The sequence below is a fragment of the Humulus lupulus genome, chromosome 3, assembly GCF_963169125.1.
Source record: "Humulus lupulus chromosome 3, drHumLupu1.1, whole genome shotgun sequence".
NCBI classification, from domain to species: Eukaryota; Viridiplantae; Streptophyta; class Magnoliopsida; order Rosales; family Cannabaceae; genus Humulus; species Humulus lupulus.
This window is the reverse complement of record NC_084795.1, coordinates 155,155,609-155,178,103: the sequence shown is the minus strand read 5'-3', so window position 1 is coordinate 155,178,103 and position 22,495 is coordinate 155,155,609. Positions and strand designations below refer to the sequence as shown.

The window sequence follows — 22,495 nt, the reverse complement described above, 5'->3', positions numbered from 1 at the left end:
CTACAGGCATCTTTTTCTTCTTGCTTTCTTCCTATCTAACTTAAGCAAATACATCAACAATGTGTGGTGGTGGTTGAAGAGCAAGGATCTGACCACGAACCTCATCTATATCTTTGTTCAAACCTGAAACAAAGTCACATATTCTCTCCTTTGCAACAATTGATTGGTAGAGTTCGACATCATAGGCACAATGCCAATTATGATTGTTAAACAGATCTAACTCTTGCCAAACAAAGGTGAGAGAGTTAAAATAATCAAATACACTCAAATCTCCTTGTTTGAGTTGCCTTGCTGTGTCACGTAAAGCACACTTAAGGGTTGAGTTATTCAGATCAAAGTACCTTCTTATAATAGCATTCCACATCTCTTTGGCTGTAGGGTAGAGAATTAAATTTTGGCTGATAGTGTCATTCATGGAATTTATTATCCATTTCATAACAATCCAATTATCATCGTCCAAAGTAGAAAAAGTCAATTTTGTCTCAGCCGACCTTGTTTTTGTCCCGTTGATGAAGCCCATCTTCTCTTGTCTTCAAAAAACCATTTTGACGGATGATGACCACTGTAGAAAATCGTGGCCATTGAATTTGTGAGAGGTTATATGAAGAGAGGAAGAGGAATGGTCCCTTGGAACAGCGGCAACAATTGCAGAGGCTTGCTGCATAGGTCCGGAATTAGCTTTTGAGACCTCTGATCCTCTGCTTGCACTGGTAAGGGCTTTCTTGTACATTCCCTCTTAACTACAGTATTACTCTGATACCGATTAGCAATCTAGGGAGAGAGTATTAGAGAGAAAACTGCTCCAGATTTCTTATTATTCAATTCACAATCGTACAAACCTAAAAGACCAGATTTATGCTAAAGACAAAGATAATAAAAGGAAATAGCCTTTATGATAATATCAAATAAGAATAAAATAAGATTGGAAACATATCACCATTAACTCTATAAATTAAGAAACCACCGAGATTTCCTATAGAATAGTAGATATCTATGATTTCCTACAAGTTCTTATTATATTAAATGATATACTCCTAACATGTTGAAGGAATCATGTTGCGGAGCATCTTTACACTGAAAACTTTCGTCTCTTATGAAATTCGCTCACGGTTTGATTTTTAGCAACTCTGTAAATTGTAGAGAAGCCTTGTGAAAATCACTTAGGTATGCAGTGTAATCAGTCTGCATTTTTTAGCATATAGAGTTGGACAAATTTCATTATAGGTATGCAGTGTAATCAGTCTGCATTTTTTAGCATATAGAGTTGGACAAATTTCATTATAGAATTAGGTAGAAGGATAACTTAATAAAAAATACCACAGACAAGAATTGTTCGATTTAAAAATTGGGTTTAATGAAAATATTAATTTCTAAAATGCACTATAGTCTTTGTCAGTATGATTAATGTTAATAAACTCGATTGATATGCATGTTTAGATGCTTGTCTGCTTAATGTTGCCTGGTTATTGTTATTATTTGAAGTGGATAGTTTGCTTTAATCATTTAAAATTTTCTGTGTTTTCATCTTCTTGTGTATTCAATTCATATTGTAGTATTTTTAGAGGTTACTACTAGAACTAGATGATTAATCTGCATTTCTGCTGCTAGAGTTATTCAATTCATATTGTAGTATTTTTAGAGGTTCCTACTAGAACTAGATGATTAATCTGCTTTTCTGCTGCTAGAGTTGTTAAAAATGAACGTAATGCTTTGTGCTGATAGGTATGGAGGTGGTCCGACATTGGCAAGGAAAGTAATTAGTTCAGGTCTCTCACAAACTGAGTTTGCTGTAGAAGTCTATCCTCTGCGACTTCAATTACTTATGATACCAAAAGGTGACTGTTCTACTATAAGAATAAGCAAGAAGGTACAGTGTGAGGCCAGGTCATGAGATACCTACCACTTTTTTTCTGCTACTGTAGCCTCGTTTAAAGTAAGCTATTCGTAGTTATTTGCTAATTTTGTGTGTTTGACCATTAAATATTTTGGCCAGGAATCCATCGGAGAGCTTCATAGAAGAGCTTGCGAGATTTTTGATCTGAACTTAGAACAAGTAAACTTTATATGTTTTAATAACCCCATTTCATATTGTGTTTTTATTTAAAATATCTTAAGCATTTTTTCATGCTGTTTTGGTAATGTTAATTAATTTTCTGTCTTCTAGGTGTGCATTTGGGATTACTATGGACGTAGAAAGCATGCTTTGATGAATGACATGGAGAAAACACTTGATGATGCGAATATACAGATGGATCAGGATGTGAGTCTTTATTTTACAATCTGTATTATGCTTTTTAAACTATATCCTCATTCTCGAGGACAGACTTCCAAAGTTCAAACCTGCTTATATTTGCTATATGGCATTGGGTGTGGAACATCTAGGGTCATAGATTGTTTGCTTAAAGGATATGTTTGGATTTTTTAGTATTGGGACAAGTCTCTTAACATTTTTTTTTCCCTTGTTTTATTTTCTGTAATTAACTTAAGCAGATTCTGGTGGAGGTCCTTAACCATGTGAATACTACTGTATCGGGTAGCTGCATGAGTTCTATTCAAAACAATGGATCCCTTGAGAAGGAAGCTACCTCTATTCTTGTAGAGCCTTCTAAGTCGAGCTTATCAATTGCAGGAGGTTTATCAGCTAGCAAGGGTGCAAATAGAAGCTACAACACAGAGCCTGCACAAAGTCAGACCCTTACTTCTTCAGCTAGAGAGTCAGATAACGCTTATGGAATTAGTGGCGTTAGTACAAGGGGATCTCCTTGTGGTTTGACTGGTTTGCAAAACCTTGGAAATACTTGTTTCATGAACAGTGCTATTCAGTGCCTTGTTCATACACCAGAGTTTGCAAAATATTTTCGGGAAGATTATCACCAAGAGATAAACTGGCAAAACCCTCTAGGCATGGTTGTAAGTTTCAATACTATAGGACATGTGTGATGTTCTTGTGGATTTCGGATATAATAAATGTGTGATGTTCTTGTATTTCTTTTGCTTTTGTTATATAAAACATGCAAAGTTCAAATTACATAGAATTATGTATACTGGTTTTGTAAATGAATTTGTTATTATCTGAAGAATCTGAATTCACATCTGTGAAGCAAAAAGAATTGCCATTCAATTCAGAGAATCATTTACTACGGATTTCTAAATTTGATTAGGTATTAGATCTGTAATTGTGTTTGGTAAAGGAAGATTGTTTTCTTTTGTTGGCTTTAATCTTGTCCATCTATATTTTGCGGGAATAAGGTGGTGGCTGTAGGAAATAGAGAGTTTTGAAGTCTGAAGTAGTAATGTTTTAAGCTGTTTTATGGAGTCAAATGATGCTTTAATATAACCTCGTTCAAAATGTACTCTCTTGGGGGGTAAATATAAGTATTTGGCTTAATCACAAGCTTCAATTAAAGGGTGTTTTGAAGGCGTTTTTTCACTTTCTTTTCTTTCTCATTTGAGCTGGAAGGCTGTGTTATGATTATAACCCTCTGTTTTTTCCCCCACCATCGCTGAAACTTCATATCTTTCATTCTAATAATTGTCTGAGATCCAAGTAATGTTTCCTGTAATATCCTTCAACTAATGGCTCTCCTGATTTATTTATTTTTTTCCCAATTATATTTGGGTATGGGATAAACAATCACCTTGTGGCTTGTTATTGGTTTTATATTCTAGGGTGAGCTAGCTCTAGCATTTGGTGAGTTACTTCGAAAGCTGTGGGCACCCGGACGGATTCCTGTTGCTCCTCGACCTTTTAAGAATAAGCTTGGTCGTTTTGCACCACAATTTAATGGATACAATCAGCATGATTCTCAGGTTTGCTCAAATCCATTAAGGTAACAAATAATTACATGCAGTGCATGAACCAAAAGCTTAAATAGATTAAACATTATTTCAGGAGCTATTAGCATTTCTGCTAGATGGTCTTCATGAAGATCTGAATCGTGTTAAGCACAAACCTTACATAAAGTCTAGAGATGCTGATGGCCGACCTGATGAAGAAGTTGCTGATGAGTATTGGGCAAATCATATTGCTCGTAATGATTCTATAATTGTTGATGTGTGCCAAGTAAGTACACATTTTAATGATATTATGTAATTGATGTCTGGTACAAATATTGGGAATGTAGGTCTGGATGATGTGAATACGTAAAATGCTCAACAGGCATTAGTTACTTGCCTTACATATTACTAATATTAGCACAGTTCTTTCAATCACATACTTCTGAAAATATTGGTTGTCAGCGATAAGACTGTATGCTCTCCTATGACATATCTATCATTGTTTTTTGTATTTGTATGCATCTGCTATGCACTGAGATGCTTTGCATATATTTATAGATACACAGAATGTTGAAAATGGCATATATTTTCTTAAATGAGTTGTGTTCAAGCATTTATGGGTTACACATTTTGCAGGGCCAATACAAATCAACACTAGTTTGTCCAGTGTGCAATAAGGTCTCTGTCACATTTGATCCTTTTATGTATCTTTCACTGCCTCTTCAATCTACTGTCACTCGAACTATGACCGTAACAGTTTTTACATGTGATGGAAGTGCGTTGCCAACTGCTTGCACTGTTACAGTCCCAAAGCAGGGACGTTGTAGGGATTTGGTCCAGGCACTTAGCAATGCTTGTTCCTTGAAGCCTAGTGAGAAACTCTTACTTGTGGAGGTTTGGTGCATTTTCTTGACTGTTTTCGTTTTGAATTTTCATTTGCCTGCATGTAGTTAAGCTGATTTAATTTGACATTATATAGGTCCGTAATCATATAATTCAGAGATTTTTAGAAGATCCGTTAATATCACTGTCCACCATCAAAGATGATGAACATCTTGCTGCCTACAAAACTCCTAAGTTATTGAAGAACAGAAAATATCTTCAGTTGATACATCGTCGTAGAGAGCAGTAAGTACACTTTTATTTAAGGTTTTTTTTAATAACCGTGCAAATTAACATTCAGAGTTTTATATTGCGAAATTATTGTATTTTTGCTATGAAATTTCTTATATCATGTAAATGAAACTGTAGCTTTAGTGCTCATTATTGGAGTAACTCTAGTATTGAACAACTAGTCCTGGTCCAAAAAATATTTTATGGATCTCTGATATATGTACCCAAAATAGGCACCCAAACATTACACATAGTGATGTGACACTGATTTTTAAAACGATGGGTCCCAGTTTTGATAAATATGATTGGCTAGGCTAAACTGTCACGTCACTGTGTGTAATGTTCAGGTGCATATTTGGAGTGCACATATCATTACTCTTTTCCCAATTTCTTTCTAGTAGTTTCTCCATTTGTAAAAAATGTGCTAAATCTTTTGCTGTTTTGTTTTTAATTGTCCTAGAGGTGCTAGTGGTAACCAGACTACAGGATGGAAACCCTATGGAACACCACTTGTCTTGTCAATCTCATGCGGTGATGTAATTACTAGAGGCGACATACAAAAAATTGTTCAAACAATGCTTTCTTCTCTACGAAGAACTCAGAGCCATGGAGATGTTGATGCATCAGATACTAGCATGTCAGCCACTGCTTTGGAACCACATGATGACATTAGTTCTAGTGTAGCTTGCACTGAATCTCATGCCTCTAGTTCAGAGAAGAACAATGTAACTTGTTTTGAAGCAGCGACTTTACTAGAACTACAACTTCAGTTGATTGATGAAAAAAGTGCATGTATTGATTTGTCTGAGGGGCAAGAGAAAACCATTAAGATCTCCTCATCATCAACATCAATAGTAATATATATTGATTGGTCACAGAAACTCCTGCATAATTATGATACTCACTTCCTAGAAAACTTGCCAGAAGTGTTCAAATATGGACCTGTAACAAAGAAAGCCCGTTGTGAGCCTCTTTCTTTGTACACCTGCCTAGAAGCATTTCTACGTGAAGAACCTCTGGTACCTGAAGATATGTGGTTAGTTTTGTAACCTTTTCCATCAAATCTCTCTCTCTCTGTCTTAATATCGAAGATATATATTTATCAAGACAAATGAATGAATTGCTTGCAGATTTTTCCTTTAACTATTGTTGATTAAGATAAAATGATGGATATTTTACTTAAAGGTTAGTATTAACCTTGAGGGGTAGTTGAGCGGGTAGGGTTATGGTTCACTTGTTTGCTCTGGGGTACAATTCTTCAAGGTCATTTACGTGGTGTATTATTACAAGTTTCTGATAGGCACCTACCAAGAGGGGTTAAGTGGGGAAGTTGATAGAATAAGGTTAGCATAAGGGTACACGAGAAATTGTAGTAATGAGTAGTGGATGACGAGCTATGATAGTGGATATACATAGGAGAAGAGAAAATTAAAGGCAGCATGTTGATTGTGATTTTGTATGAGCGTTTGCTTAAGGAGAGTCGAAGGTCTCTCAAATACGTCATGGTTCTAGTATGCTCTTGTCAATATCTTTAATTAAACAACAATTATCAGATTTGCTTATTTTCTATTCTTCTATCCTCAATTTCTCTTTGATTTTCCTGTAGAAAAATATAATCTTGTGTATTTTATTGATAGGAATAAGGCCTTTAAATAGGCAGAATACAATCTTTACACATCTCCTCTTGAATGTACGAATATTCTAGGTCAACTATATCTCCTAAAAATCAAGTAAATAAACTATAATAAGAAATATATTGTAGAAAATATTGTTTTATTTTCTGTTATTATTCTTTATTATTTCAGTATCTTCTAGAATGGGAAACCAAGCGGTATAGTATATTTTGTTTCCTTGTTTAGGTGATATTAGGTTTCTTGTAATTATCCTAGAATATATGGTATTCAATACCAAATTTGTCTATAGGTTGTACAATGTCTATTTAAATGGCATAACTCTTAAGAAATAAAATATCAGAAGCTATTTTCCACATGGTATCACAGCCAATACCTTCACCCTAGAAATCGCAGCCTCCTTCTGTGCCTATCGAAGCTTTCTCTTATTTCTCATGGCCACCTTACCCGATTCCACCAAACAGCCTACAACGACCTCCATCACTATGATAACTCAGCTGATTCCACCCTCAACAAGGCTCTTCTGATGTCTCTCCCTCTCCATTTGATCACCATCCATAAGTTGAACGGTCAGAACTTCTTGCAGTGGTTTGATAGGCTCAACCTTTCAAAATAACACTCACAGATGCAAAGTAATAGAAACAAGATAGAAATCTGGGCAACTTTTCATTGAACTACAGGAATTTGAGAGCCTGTGTCTCTCCAAATACAAAGCCTTACTCAAATCATCGATACCCCTAATGACTCACCTCCTCTCTCTTATTTCCCTACTGCCCGATACACCCATGCATTCCCTACCCCTGCCCGTAGGCTACACAATTTACTTAAAGACTAATTCCCTATACTGCCCTCGGCTGACTTGGCAGCCAGTCCACTCTTTCCCTTCCTTCTAGCATACACAAAGGTAAGTGGTGGCCTATCAATACCCCCTGCCCAAAGACGAACCTTGTCCTCAAGGTTAAAATCTGGGAATTGATGTTGTATAGCTGGAAAATCTTCCCACGTTGCTTCAAATGTCGGCAGGTTGGTCCATTTGATCAAGGTCTGTGGGGGTGTCTAATGTGTGCCTGGGCGCACATCCATGACTGCCTCGGGTGTTAAGGTCCATTCCCAATCCGCTGCCACCTCTGGCGGTAAGTTGGATGCCTGCTGCCGTGGTCCTAGCGAAGGTCGAAGGAGTGAGACATGAAAAACTGGGTGTATGGCAGAGTCTGGGGGCAGTTGAAGATGGTACGCAGCCTGGCCAATTCGTGCCAATACTGGAAAAGGACCTGAGTAACGAGGTGCCAGCTTCTCATTGCGACGTTTAGCCACTGATCGCTGCCTATATGGGCGTAGTTTCACATAAACCAAGCCCCCAACCTCATACTGAATCTCTCTTCTTTTTCGGTCAGCTTGGGACTTCATTTTTTGTTGGGCCATGTGAAGGTTCAGTTTGAGTAACTCCAATACTTCATCCCGACTCTTCAATCTTTCCTCCACCGCTGAAACCTTAGTGCTTCCGTGTTCAAATCTCACCACCGGGGGCAGCTCTCGATGATATAGAGCTAGGAAAGGGGTCATTACTGCAGATGAATGGTACGACGTGTTGTACTAGAATTCTGCCTATGGGAGCCACGTTACCCACTGCTTGGGTTTAGTGCCAACAAAACATCGCAAATAAGTTTCTAGGCATCTATTGACCACTTCCGTTTGGCCATCGGTCTGGGGGTGGTAAGATGTACTATGCTTGAGTTGAGTCCCTTGGAGGCGAAATAACTCCTTCCAAAACAGGCTGAGAAATTTTTTGTCTCTATCTGAGACTATGGACCTCGGTATCCCATGTAAACGCACCACTTCCCGTACAAAGACAGTAACAACTGTGGTGGTCGTGAATGGGTGACGTAGTGGTATAAAGTGGCTGTATTTGGTTAATCTGTCAACCACAACAAATATTGTATCGAAGCCATTGGACAACGGTAAACCTTCGATGAAATCCATAGAAATGTCCTCCCAAACCTGCTCCGGTATAGGCAGTGGCTGCATTAAACCCGCTGGAGATTGGGCTAGATATTTACTTTGATGGCAGATAGCGCATTCCGCGACATATTTCTGTACATCTTTTCGCATACCCGGCCAATATAAGTCCCTTGCAATCCGCTGAAAGGTCTTGAATACCCCCGAGTGCCCTCCTATGCAGCTGCCATGAAATCCCTGCAAGATTATAGGAATAAAGGGCGAGGATGAGGGAATGACCAAGCGTCCCTTGAATTTCAAACACCCTTGCACCATTGAGTAGCCTCCTGTGTCCTGCCCGTGACTGATAGCCTGCATTATCTGAGCTAAACCCGGATCGGACTGCACGTGAGCCTGTAAATCGGCCTCAATGTTGGGACGGATAGGACAGCCAATGACACCTCTTGATGAATTCTGGACAGAGCATCAGCTGCCTTATTTTCCAAACTAGGTTTGTATACTATCTCAAAATCATATCCCAAGAGTTTCGTTAGCCACTTTTGATGTTCGGAAGCAACTAATCTTTGTTCCAGCAAGTATTTTAGACTTCGTTGGTCGGTTCGAACCATAAATTTGCGTCCCAACAAGTAAGGACGCCACTTTTGGACAGCAAGCACAATTGCCATCAATTCTCGCTCATAGACCGACTTAGTATGGGCTCTAGTAGATAAAACTTGACTATAGAAAGCTATAGGTCGCTGATTCTGCATAAGTACTGCTCCCAAGCCGCTGCCTGAAGCATCCGCCTCCAATATAAAGGGAATAGAGAAGTTAGGCAGTGCTAAAACGGGCACAGAACACATTGCGTTCTTTAATTGAGTAAAAGCCTTTTGAGCCTCGTCTGTCCACCCAAAAGCATCTTTTCTAAGCTGGTCGGTTAGTGGTCGTGCAATCTGCCCATACCCTCTCACAAACTTTCGGTAATACCCCGTAAGACCCAAAAAACCCCTCAATTCGCGCAGGGTCCTCGGAATAGGCCACTCGGCCATAGCCTGAATCTTGTTTGGGTCTGCCGAAACCCCCTCTTCGGATACAATGTGACCCAAATACTCTAGCTGTCTTTACGCAAACAAGCATTTCTTGCGATTAGCGTACAATCGATGCTGCTGTAATCTCTCCAAAACCATGTTCAAGTGATGCTCATGGTCCTCCAAAGTGGCGCTGTATACTAAAATATCATCAAAGAACACAAGAACAAACTTCCTCAAAAAATCTCGAAAAACCTCATTCATCAATGCTTGAAAGGTGGCGGGGGCATTTGTAAGGCCAAATGGCATGACAAGAAACTCGTAGTGGCCCTCATGCGTTCTAAAAGCTGTCTTCTCTACATCTTTGGCAGCCACCTGAATTTGGTGATAACCGGATTTTAGGTCCAACTTTGAAAACCATTTTGCACCATGGAGCTCATCCAATAACTCATCGATGACTGGTATTGGAAACTTATCTGCCACTGTAGCTCGATTAAGGGCTCTATAATCCACACAAAATCGCCAACTCCCGTCCTTTTTCTTGACTAGCAAGACCGGGATGGAAAATGGGCTGGTACTCGGCCTCACAATACCCGCCTGCAACATCTCCGTCATCAACCTCTCAATTTCATCTTTCTGGGCTTGAGCATATCGGTAGGGACGTACACTAATCGGGCCCTGCCCCTCTTGTAATGAGATGGTATGCTCGCGTGCTCGGGGTGGTGGCAGCCCTTGCGGCATATCGAAGACAGCCTTGAAACTATCGAGGATCTTCCCCACCGATGGTGGAATTGGGCTGTCCTTCGTTCCGTCTTCTGTTATGATTGCACCCAACTCAACCCAAAAGCCCTCACCCTCTTGTTGTACCGTGTATATCATTGCCTTGAGAGAGATTTGTGATTTGCACAAGCTGGGGTCTCCTTGCAGCGAAACCCATGAACCGCCCACCTCAAATTTCATCAGCATAGTGCGCCAGTTGACCTGCATATTGCCCAAAGTTTCCAGCCACTTAATGCCTAGAATCACATCAGCCCTGCCTAGTTCTAGTGGTATGAAATCGGTGACCACCCGAATAGACCCTAAATCCAAGTGTACCGAGCTGCAAACCCCATCCGTGCGCACCTTTCCACCCGTGCCCAATAACACCCCGTAACATGATGTTGCTATAATGGGAATGTTCGCTGCCTTCACTGTGTCCGTCGAAATGAAGTTATGCGTTGCACCGCTGTCAATAAGGACCGTAACTTGCTGCTGCCCAATTTGGCCTGCCAACTTCATTGTGTTAACGGAAGTGATACCCACCAAGGAGTTCAATGACAGTGTGGCCAAAGTTTCATCGGTAACCATGTCTTCCATTGGTTCAGGCGTCTGTGGAGGAGATTCAATCGGTGTGCTGCCTTCTTCATCATCTAAAACCAGAATCATTTGCAGGGACTTCAAGTCACATTCATGTCCACGATGCCATTTCTTCTCACACTTAAAAAACAAACACCCTGAGCTTTGCGATCTTGGTACTCAGCCTCGGATATCCTTCGAACCTGTGTGTTTCTTGCTGCCAGAACCGTGTTGGTGGCTGCCGGAGTTGGGGCCGGAGCTGACGAGGACGACGATGCTCCACTGTACGACGGCGGCGGCGGCGGCGGCGGTTTGGGTGTCCAGGCAGAGATGGATGACCTTGCTGGAAAAATAGGGCTGAGATGTTGCTTTAGAGTGGCCGCCCGATGGTTAGGGATTGGGCCGCCCAGTAGCTGGTGCCCTTCTTCAATCTGCTGGGCCATATCCATGACTTGGGCCAGGCCCAAGGGTCTCAGAATATGGATGGCTCCCCTAATTTCATCCTTCAGCCCTTTAACAAAGCTACCCTCTAGAATATGTTATGGGGTATCGGGTACCTGAGAAGCCAAGGCCTCCCATCTGAGCCGATATTCCTTGACTGTAGACTCCTGCCGGACTGAAAGGAACTCCTCGGACAGAGACCCAACTGTTTGAGCTCGGAACCGCGCTAGGAGCAGGGTTTTGAGAGTCGCCCATGATGTTATCCTCCTTCTTTGGTTTTCCCATTGAAACCAAGTTAGTGCGTCTCCTTCTAAGTCGATTATGGCTGTTTCCAACATGTGAGCTTCAGTTAATCTTGCTAATAAAAATACCTCTCAGCCCTGTAAACCCATCCCTCTGGGTTCTCCCTTGAAAATAAGGGCAATTCCATCCTCGGAGGACGGAAGTCACGGCCAAACACTGAATCAGCAGTCGTCTGGTGAAATTGCGAAGCCGGCGGAACCTGCTCCGATTGAATCTCTGGCGAGCCCGCGGGTTGGCTACCCTTGATCGTCTCTCCGTCGAAAGCTCTGCAAGCCTGGTCAGCGCTCACAGCCGACGATTCTCCAATGTCTCTCGGCCCCGAATGCTGCAATTGTGCCGCTATCAACTGCAAAGCCTTCTCAATTGTAGGTAAGCGAGCTATATCGTCTTTCAGCGAGCCCAAGTCCAGTTTCATCGCACTAATTTCTGACTGAACTTCCTGTTGAAGTTCTGAAAACTTGCCTTCTAACCTCGACTACTGCTTCCAGCTTCTTTGCCATGGAGGACCGACTGGCTCTGATGCCAATTGATAGGCTCAACCTGTCAAAATAACACTCACAGATGCAAAGTAATAGAAACAAGATAGAAATCTGGGCAACTTTTCATTGAACTACAGGAATTTGAGAGCTTGTGTCTCTCCAAATACAAAGCCTTACTCAAATCATCGATACCCTTAATGACTCACCTCCTCTCTCTTATTTCCCTACTGCCCGATACACCCATGCATTCCCTGCCCCTGCCCGTAGGCTACACAAAGACTAATTCCCTATACTGCCCTCGGCTGACTTAGCCAGTCCACTCTTTCCCTTCCTTCTAGCATACACAAAGGTAAGTGGTGGCCTATCATGGTCCCAACCTGTGAAGATGTATATGCGTGGACGTGGACGCTTGGGATATCTGAATGGTGCTATTGCTGCTCCTGAACCTGCTGATCCATCGCAGCGTGGCTGATCAACTCCATGGAAGTGACATTGGTAAGACGTATTTGTTCCTTTCTACTGCTAAACAAGTATGAGAAACTATCCAGGAAGCGTTCTCGGATTTGGAGAATTCTGCTCTAGTCTTTGAACTCAAGTCTAGACTTCGGGACCAACGACCAAACACTCTTACGGTAACTCAGTATTATGGTGTTCTTTATAATCTTTGGCAAGAGATTGATGTATTTTATGTTCCTGAATGGAAATATTCTTCTGATGCTTCTTTTTATCAAAAAATGCTTGATCGAGAGAGGCTTTTTGCTTTTATTCATGGGCTTAACTGAGACCTAGATGAGGTACGTGGTCATCTCTTGGGGAAAAATCTTCTTCCCACCATTCGTGAAGCATTCGCAGAGGTTCGTAGGGAGGAGAGTCGGAAAAGAGTCATGTTGGGTTCTCCTCTTGCTGCTGAAATTGAACAATTTGCCCTTGCTGCCCGACGTTCTAATGATGGTGATAACTCTCGAGGGACTCGCCGTGATCGTCCCAGGTGTACTCATTGCAGTAAAGTTGGTCATACCAATGAGACATGTTGGAAGATTCATGGTAAACTTGCTGATTGGAAGCCTCGTTCCTCTACTCGGAACTATTCTGATAGCCAGGCCATGTTAGCTGCACCATCGGAGCCTTTCCCTTTCCCTCAACCCAAATCACTTAACTCCATCAACTATTGAACACAACAACCAATGCTTACGCATATGATCCTTCGTCTAGTTCCACTCAAGGTACTTTCGCTGCCTTCAATGCTCAAAAATCTATCTGGATAATAGACTCAGGGGCATCGGACCACATGACTGGTCAGTCCAGTCACTTTACCACTTATGCTCCGTGCCCAGGTACTCAAAAAATTAAAATTGCTGAGGGTTCTTTTTTTTCTGTGTCTGGTAAATGATCTATACAATTATCATCTTCCATTAGACTACATGATGTTCTCCATGTTCCCAATCTTTCCGGTAATCTTCTTTCAGTTAGTAAAATAACCCATGATCAGCAATGTTTTGCTTCTTTCTCACCACTTGGTTGTAATTTTCAGGATATGTCCTCGGGGAAAATGATTAGGAGTGCGAAGGCATGTAGCGGGCTGTATTACTTTGATTCGTCTCCTCCTACTCAAGTTGATAAAGCTTTTATTTCTAGTTGTATTTCCTCACATAATAATGATATTATTCGGGGGCATTATAGGCTAGGCCACCCTAGTTTTTCATATTTGAAACATTTATTTCCTAAGTTATTTCAGAATAAAGACTTGAGCTTATTTCATTGTGACATTTGCCAATTGGCAAAACATACACGTGGTGTTTTTCGTTCCATACCTTACAAATCAGCTCAGCAGTTTAATCTCATTCATAGTGATATATGGGGACCATCTAGAATAACAAATACCACAAATACAAAATTGTTTCACTTTTATTGATGATGACACAATTATTAGTTGGGTATTTTTGCTTAAATCTAATTCTGATGCTGTCATGACTTTTAAAAGTTCACTCTATGATCAAAAATCAATTCAATGCAAATCTCCAAGTCTTACACACAGACAATGACACTGAATGTTTTAACTCAATATTAGGTGATTATCTTCTTTCTCACGGCAACGTTCATAAAAGTTCATGTGCAGGCACACCCAAAATGGGGTTGCTGAACGCAAAAATAGGCACCTATTAGAAATTGCTAGAGCAATTATATTCACAACCTCAGTTCCGAAACACTTTCGGGGTGCAGCTGTTCTTACGACGACCTATCAATAGAATGCCCTCTCGAGTATTGAAATTTCACACTCCTCTATCTATACTTCTCAAATTATATCCAAATACACCGCTGGGGTCTAGTCTCCCCTTGAAAACATTTGGTTGCGTCTCTTTTGTTCATGTTCTTAGCCCAAACCGACCTTAAATGTGTTTTTTTTGGGTTACTCTTCTACTAACAAATTATACAAGTGTTATCATCGTCCTACTCGTTGTATGTATGTCTCAATAGACGTTACATTCCATGAAGAACAACCCTTTTGTCCCAAACCTTTCACTTCAGGGAGGGACAGTGAGTGAAGTTTCTAGTTGGGATACTTGTCTTCCAAAAGCTATTCCTGAAATCTGAGCAGCAACAATCTCAGCCACCTAAGACTAAGGAACTCTTAGTCTACTCTCAGCGACAAAGCACTCATCAAGTAATACAGTCAACTAATGCTCCAACATCTCATGAATCTGATCCACAAACTACTCCTGATGTAAGTAATCATTCTCTTGATCCTATTTTACCTGATAATATTCCTAATGTTGAGTCTTCCAATGTGGTTGAACCTGAGTCTGAGTTACCTATTGCCAAAAGAAAGAGAATTCAGAGCTGTACACAACACCCAATGTCCAGATATGTCTGTTATAGTAAACTCACTCCTCATTACAAAGCTTTCCTGTCAAAAGTAGAGCAAGTGGCAATTCCTAAGGATATTACTGAAGCACTTGCACAGAAAGAGTGGAAGCAAACAGTGTATGAGGAAATTGGGGCCTTAGAAGCCAACACCACAGAGACAGTTGTCAATCGGCCTAGAGGTAAACATGTGGTGGGGTGTAAATGAGTGTTTACAGTTAAACACAGCTGATGGAACAATAGACCGGTACAAAGCAAGATTATTTGCAAAAGGGTTCACTCAGACATATGGCGTGGATTACAATGAGACATTCGCTCCTGTTGCGAAGTTAAACACTATGAGAGTCCTATTATCTATTGCTGCCAACCTAGATTGGCCCTTACAGCAGCTTGACATCAAATATACTTTTCTTAATGGACATTTAGAGGAATAAGTTTTTATGAAAATTCCTCTAGGATTCGAAAACAGATATGGAATAGAGAATGTATGTCATCTGAAAAAATCTCTGTATGGTCCAAAACAGTCTCCAAGAGAGTGGTTGTAAACCTGCAGCAACTCCAGTCGAACCAAAAGGCAAGTACAAGAAGAATATGAAAGAGAAGACGATTGACAAAGGAATGTATCAACGGTTAGTAAGAAAACTGATCTACTTGTCTCATACAAGACCAAACATTGCCTTTGTCATGAGCTTGGTTAGTCAATACATGCACAATCTTCTAGAGGAGCATTTAGAAGCTATGTACAGAATCTTACGCTATCTAAAGAAAACACCAGGAACTGGATTATTGTTCAAGAAAAATGAAGAATTAGGTGTTGAAGCCTTCATAGATGCTGATTGGGCAGGATCAATTTAGGATAGAAGATCAACCACCGGCTATTGTACCAAAGTGTGGGGAAACTTAGTTACTTGGAGAAGTAAGAAACAGCCAGTAATATGATAGGATTGTCCTGCCAAGTTAGTAATCAAAACAACAAGCAGTAGAAGAAAAAAAACAAATTCTATATTGATGAACCAGGGATTTGAGAGCCTGGACTCTCCCACTTGGGTTACAACCCTACCACTCTCTTCCTACCTCTTAACAGCCAAAACACTCCCTTATATCCCTATCCTCACTGGTACTAACGTGTACCTGCCGCACAACCAAACTCAGCTCATAAAACTAACTTCTAACCAATTCCCCCAAATCTATCAGCTGCTGCTAGCCTACCTTAAGCCCTCCTATTCCTTCTCGCGTACACATACGTAATTGGTGGTCTATCAATACTGCTTGCCAAAAGTTTCACCTTGTCCTCAAGGTGGAAATCTAGAAATTGTTCTTGGATCACGTGGAAATCCTCCCAAGTTGCTTCAAACTCGGGCAAGTTCTCCCATTTAATCAATGCCTGAGGTGCTTCCTTATGGGTTCCTGGCCGCACTTCCACCACCGCTTCTGGCACCAATAACCATTCCCATTCGGATGTCAACCCAGGTGGCAAAGTCGTGGCTTGCTGGTTGGGACCAAGGGCAGCTCTCAACAACGAAACATGAAAAACAGGGTGTATCGCCGCATCCGGAGGGAGTTGAAGGCGATAAGCTTCTGTTCCAATACGTTCCAGCACAGGAAAAGGGCCAAAGAATCTTGGAGACAGCTTCTCATTGAGGCGTTTGGCGACTGAACGTTGACGATAAGGTCTCAATTTGACATAGACCAAATCTCCAAGAGCATATTGCACATCTCTACGCTTTTGGTCAATTTGAAGCTTCATCTTTTGTTGGGCCCGATGTAGATTCTGTTTTAGCAAGACTAAAATATCATCTCTGTCTTGAAGGTTCCGCTCTAGTGCCGAGACTTTCGTACTTGCTTGCTCAAACCGAAGTAATGGTGGGGGGTCCCTATGATACAATGCCCGAAAAAGGGGTCATCCCAGTAGATGAGTGAAAGGAGGTATTGTACCAATACTCCGCCCAAGGCAGCCACTTGACCCACTGAGTTGGTTTTGTTCCCACAAAGCAGCGAAGACAAGTCTCCAAACAGCGATTAACCACCTCGGTTTGTCCATCAGATTGAGGGTGGTACGCTGTGCTGTGCTTCAGAGCTGTACCTTGCAAACGAAAAAGTTCCTTCCAAAAGAGATTGAGAAAAATCTTGTCTCAATCCGATACAATCAAATGAGGTATATCGTGAAGCTTCACTACTTCCCACACATAAATATTGTCACCACAGTGATTGCAGAAAAAGGATGACGAAGAGGTATGAAATGACCGTATTTGCTCAATTGATCTACCGCCACCAAAATAGAGTCAAACCCATTCGAAGCGAGCAGCCCCTCGATGAAATCCATAGAGATATCTTCCCAAACTTGCTCAGGAATAGGTAACGGCTGCAATAAACTAGCCAGAGACTGTGCTAAATACTTATTTTGCTGACAAATGGAGCATTCAGCAATGAATTTCTGTACATCCTTTCTCATACCTCGCCAATACAAGTCAGCGGTAATGCGCTGGAACGTTTTGAACACGTCTGAATGTCCGCCCATGGTGCTACTATGATATTCTTGCAGCAGTAACGAGATAAAAGGAGGACGAAGGAATCACCAAACGACCACGAAACTTAAGACAGCCTTGTACCAGCGTATACCACCCCCCCCCAAATTGCTGCCCCTTCGACAAACGGAAATGGCAGCCAAGGAACCTTCACAATGCTTCTTAGATAAAGCATTCGATGCTTTATTCTCCAACCCCAGTCTATATTGTATGTCAAAATCATACCCCAAAATTTTTGATGCTCTAAGGCCACCCGTCGCTGCTCCAATAGATATTTCAAGCTCCTTTGATCTGTCCGAACTAGAAATCTACGCCCCAAACGATAAGGACGCTGCAATTTCGAACGAAACTCTAGCAGTTGGCGGTGAACTTTCAATTGAAAAGCTTCGACTCGTTCCTCCAAAACCTCCAGCCGAGTGTCCTTCTTCGGTCCCATGGTGATCCAATGCTCTGATACCACTTGATAGGATTGTCTTGCCAAGTTAGTAATCAAAACAGCAAGCAGAGAGAATGAAGCAAGCAGTAGAAGAAAAAAAACAAATTCTGTATTGATGAACCAGGGATTCGAGAGCTTGGACTCCCCCACTTGGGTTACAACCCTACCACTCTCTTCCTACCTCTTAACAGCCAAAACACTCCCTTATATCCCTATCCTCACTGGTACTAATGTGTACTTGCCGCACAGCCAAACTCAGCTCATAAAACTAACTCCTAACCAATTCCCCCAAAACTATCAGCTGCTGCTAGCCTACCTTATGCCGTCCTATTCCGTCTCGCGTACACATACGCAATTGGTGGTCTATCATAATAGCTCGAAGTAGCGCTGAAGCAGAACTTAGAGCTCTTGCTCAAGGAGTATGCGAGTTAATATGGATTAAATGAATATTTGAAGAGCTGAAACTTCAAAGAACAGAGCCTCTAAAGTTATACTGTGACAGCAAGTTTGCAATCAACATCGCTCATCGTCCGCCATGATAGAACGAAGCATGTTGAAGTGGATAGCACTTCATTAAAGAAAAGATTGAAGAAAAAGTGTTATGTGTTGTATATGTTCCTAGCAAACAATAGCAGGCTGATATTCTGACTAAAGGCTTATCTAAAGACAGTTTTAATTAGATTGTGTGCTGGGCATGTGGAATCTCTATGCACCAGCTTGAGGGAGGGTGTAGAAAATATTGTTTTATTTTCTGCTATTATTCTTTATTATTTCAGTATCTTCTAGAAAGGAAAACCAAGCTGTATAGAATATTTTATTTCCTTATTTAGGTGATTTTAGGTTTATTGTAATTATCCTAGAATATATGGTACTTAATACCAAATCTGTCTATAGGTTGTACAATGTCTATTTAAATGGCATAGCTCTTAAAGAAATAAAATATCAGAACCTATTTTCCACATATGTAATCCAGTTACCGTTGTAGGAGTAATACTGATTAAATGCAAAAATATTCTACATTTATTTCTACATTTCCCTATTGTTTTTGGGTATTGAATTGAGGATCCTAGTTGGGGCCCCTCAGTTCCATAATTGTCCAGGCTCCAGTTTTGAAGTTTAGACTAGTAAGTAAGTGGGTTTGGAGTCTCTAGATATTGAAAATGAAAATAATAAAATGATAGAGAAAGTAAAGCATATCTTTTGTTGTTGTTTGTTTGTTTGTGATGATGTGTTTTTATTTTTTTATGAAGCAACTTATTTTCACATACATTATCTATTTGTTATACTATTTAAATAAAAATGTCTTCATTACTTAGTTTGCTGCCTTGTCCAATATGGATATCCTAATCTATTTAAACATCAGAAGCTTTTTAATCAATTCATTGGAAATTACACAAGAACCCGTTGAAATAATTGTAGTCTAATTTATATTTAAATCTTTATAAATTATATTACAGTTGGAGGAAGATTTATAATTTTATGTCAATGTGTATGTACTGAACTGAAGGTACTGTCCACAATGTAAAGAGCGGCGACAAGCAAGCAAAAAACTTGATCTATGGAGACTTCCTGAAGTGTTAGTCATCCATCTGAAGAGATTCTCATACAGCAGGTCGATGAAGCATAAACTAGAAACTTTTGTGAACTTTCCCATTCATGACTTTGATCTAACAAATTATGTAGCTAATAAAAACAACTCTCGGCGTCAACTCTATGAGCTGTATGCGTTGACCAATCATTATGGTGGAATGGGCAGTGGTCATTACACTGCACACATTAAGGTGAGTGGAGAATTCATGTTGTCCCTTTAATTTGTTGTGGATTTGCAATACACCTTCAAAATGTGATATAAATGCCAAAATTCAACAATTTGGTGTTAATTGCTAATTTATGTAAATGTAAGTTCATAATTGTAAAAAAAATAAAGGGGGTCATCTGGCGAATTCACCAAAAATTCAAGGGTTAATCACTAAGGACCCTAATATATCACACAATCTTTTATAACAGATGTTGAGTACTTTGTTGTTTATACCAACTACGTTACAATTTGCAGCTTCTAGATGAGAATAGGTGGTACAACTTTGATGACAGTCATATATCACCAATCAATGAAGAAGAAGTGAAATCGGGTGCTGCATATGTCCTCTTCTATCGGCGGGTGAGGTCTGAAGGTGCTTTTATTAACAATGGAGCCCCATTAGGTGCAGATCCCAACGATATTCATTCCCGGAAGTAGATTCCAGGAGCATGTTCCTTTCAGAAAGGGGCAGCCATACCCAGTGTATGTTTATTTCTCTGTGTATGTTACATTTGGTGTATTTAATCCCTGAAACTTATGCTGGACTTTAGGCTCCTGGGACTAATAAAATTATATGTAAGACAACCCACACGAACTTAAGCCATACCCAGTGTATGTTTATTTTCCTTGTCCTGCCAAGTTGGACTTTATTTCTCTGTGTCCGGTTTGTTGGTGCGTTCACAGGAGCATTATTGTTGTTGGCTGGTACATTGTTGTTATTAACTTGATCCGCCATTTTTCGTGATCTAGCTCGTCGCCCTCTCCTAATAGAAGATATAGTTCTTTCAATTTCATAATCTAATTGTAGGAGATTTGAGGGACGAGCTTTTCGCATACACCTTCACCCACAAAAAGTTTAGAAACCAAAGTTAGTAAACAATTAAATAAAAAATACTTAGATTAAAATCCGATATTTTCTTTGCTATAGTAGATAACATGCACATTGGTTATAAAGGATGAAAACTTTTCAAGTTTTAATACCTTTTATAAGGGAGTTCTTGCTGTTTCTTGTGGATCTTCTCTTTTGGGCTGCCAATATGTTCTCACTTGAAACCTTGGTTTGGGTAGTCTAGGTTTTAAAGAAAAAACTTGGCCAGAGACAAAATCATCGGGACTCAAACTAGCATACTCGAGAAAAAAGGTATAGGATATCTGTTAGGTGCATCTATTATTGTCAAAACTCAACCATTGATTGATTGGTGTGCACGAGTCCTGGTGATATGTGACAAATTAGAAAATAACTTACACTGTACCTTTTAACGAGATTGTTGTAGCTTTAGGCTTTTGTGCTGTCGTTATCTCTTTCTGAATTATTTTTGGCTTCCATGACTACTGATATATATTTTGCCTATTGTCTAACAGGAAGTGATTGGCGTTTTGATCATGTTACAGACTACTTACTCGATCCATGTAGCCTGGTTCTACACGTTTCTGGGGGTACATCTACTGCCATTTAACACTGGTTCCTGGTATTGCCGCTGTTGATTCCTTTCCTGATGCTCAATGGTTGTGTAGTGTCGTCATCTGTCATGAAGCTTTCCAGGATTTGATTATTTCAGACCCAGCAAACTGGATGGTATTGGTAGTGTTTCATTCATCTAGATAATATTTTTGTTCTTATAAAAAATGTAATAGTTGAAAAAGAATTTAGGTAGCTTAGGATGAGAGCCAGCAAAAATGAGATGTGTGAAACGTAAAACCTATTACCTATAATTGTTTATAGATATTACTTCACAATACCAATTTTTCCTAACCAAGGTGATTATTAGAACATATGATAGTTGAACCATCTTCATCCCAGGTCGCTCTTGCAGAATAGTACGTCACTCTTTTTCTTGGAACATTCTTCTTTCCCTAAAATATTGGAACAAATGATACTATTTCTGCTAAGGCTGTTTAATTTTAAACAGGATGACATGCACGTGTAGGCGCTACACTATTAATCGTGTACTCGCGATAATATTAATAGAAAACGTTATAGAAATAGCTATTTTTATTAAAAAGAAATGAAATTTTGGGTAAATCATTAATTTGATTTCAATTATAACTAAAAAATCATTTTAAACTATGAGTGCACTATGGAGACAAATAATAACACAACATCATATTTTATAGTGTTCTTCTAAATATAAATATGCTTCATACTAGCTATAAATTGTTTCAACATTCGACCAATGACACCACTAGATAGGTATTGTCTCAAAAAAGAAAAAAAAAAGTGGATACATTCTTTTTTATACTAGGGGTGGGCTTGATTTTATATTAGTTATTTCCTTAATTTTTTCAAATCATATCATTTAGGCCGTTAAATGATATTTTTATTTCTTTTTTATATCAAAATACATAAAAAAAAATATAAAAAAAAATGGTGAATCAATCTTAAAAATAAAATTGACCACTTAATTTTTAACAATACCAAAATGACATTGAAAAAAATATATATTTTTATGACATTTTAAAAATATTTAATATTTTATAAATTAAATAAGTTTTTATTAAAAAAAATTCTTACATATAAAATTTTAATATTAATAACGAAACTATTATGAGATTATGAATATTTATAATGTACATATTTATATTTTATTTTGCAATTTTTTTTATAATGCAACTTATAACTATATATATATATATATATGTATATATGAGAATTCTCCTATAGGGGCTTCACTTTAAGCCCTACTGGTGGGGGCTCTCAGTGTTCTCGACCCGTGAACAGTTTTCAGCGCAATTTTTTATATAACCGTGTATATTGTAGCTATTTAGAGCATCCTGCAAATTTTCAGAAAATTCCGAATAGTTTACAGTACCGAAAACTAAGTTCAAACATGT

At 39.6% G+C, this 22,495-nt stretch overlaps 1 protein-coding gene across 5 annotated transcripts in view; it reads left to right on the top strand.

Moving 5' to 3' along the window:
• The window catches only part of LOC133823234 (ubiquitin carboxyl-terminal hydrolase 5), a 31,933-nt gene extending 10,470 nt beyond the window's left edge, over positions 1 to 21,463 (top strand). Inside the window, exons 3-15 of one of the 5 annotated variants that reach the window (XM_062255893.1) lie at positions 1,723 to 1,867; positions 1,994 to 2,053; positions 2,165 to 2,260; positions 2,491 to 2,533; positions 2,630 to 2,910; positions 3,670 to 3,810; positions 3,893 to 4,063; positions 4,414 to 4,671; positions 4,757 to 4,905; positions 5,351 to 5,926; positions 19,373 to 19,646; positions 19,919 to 20,146; positions 21,026 to 21,463. In XM_062255893.1, coding sequence (XP_062111877.1) covers positions 1,723 to 1,867; positions 1,994 to 2,053; positions 2,165 to 2,260; positions 2,491 to 2,533; positions 2,630 to 2,910; positions 3,670 to 3,810; positions 3,893 to 4,063; positions 4,414 to 4,671; positions 4,757 to 4,905; positions 5,351 to 5,926; positions 19,373 to 19,646; positions 19,919 to 20,101 — 2,377 coding nt within the window. In that variant the 3' untranslated portion in view covers positions 20,102 to 20,146; positions 21,026 to 21,463. Of the gene's footprint in view, positions 1 to 1,722; positions 1,868 to 1,993; positions 2,054 to 2,164; positions 2,261 to 2,490; positions 2,911 to 3,669; positions 3,811 to 3,892; positions 4,064 to 4,413; positions 4,672 to 4,756; positions 4,906 to 5,350; positions 5,927 to 13,573; positions 13,884 to 19,372; positions 19,647 to 19,918; positions 20,147 to 21,025 lie in introns of those variants that run through there. The other 4 variants (XM_062255892.1, XM_062255891.1, XM_062255895.1 and 1 more) reach the window with 4 other exon arrangements.
• The last annotated feature ends 1,032 nt before the right edge of the window (positions 21,464 to 22,495 follow it).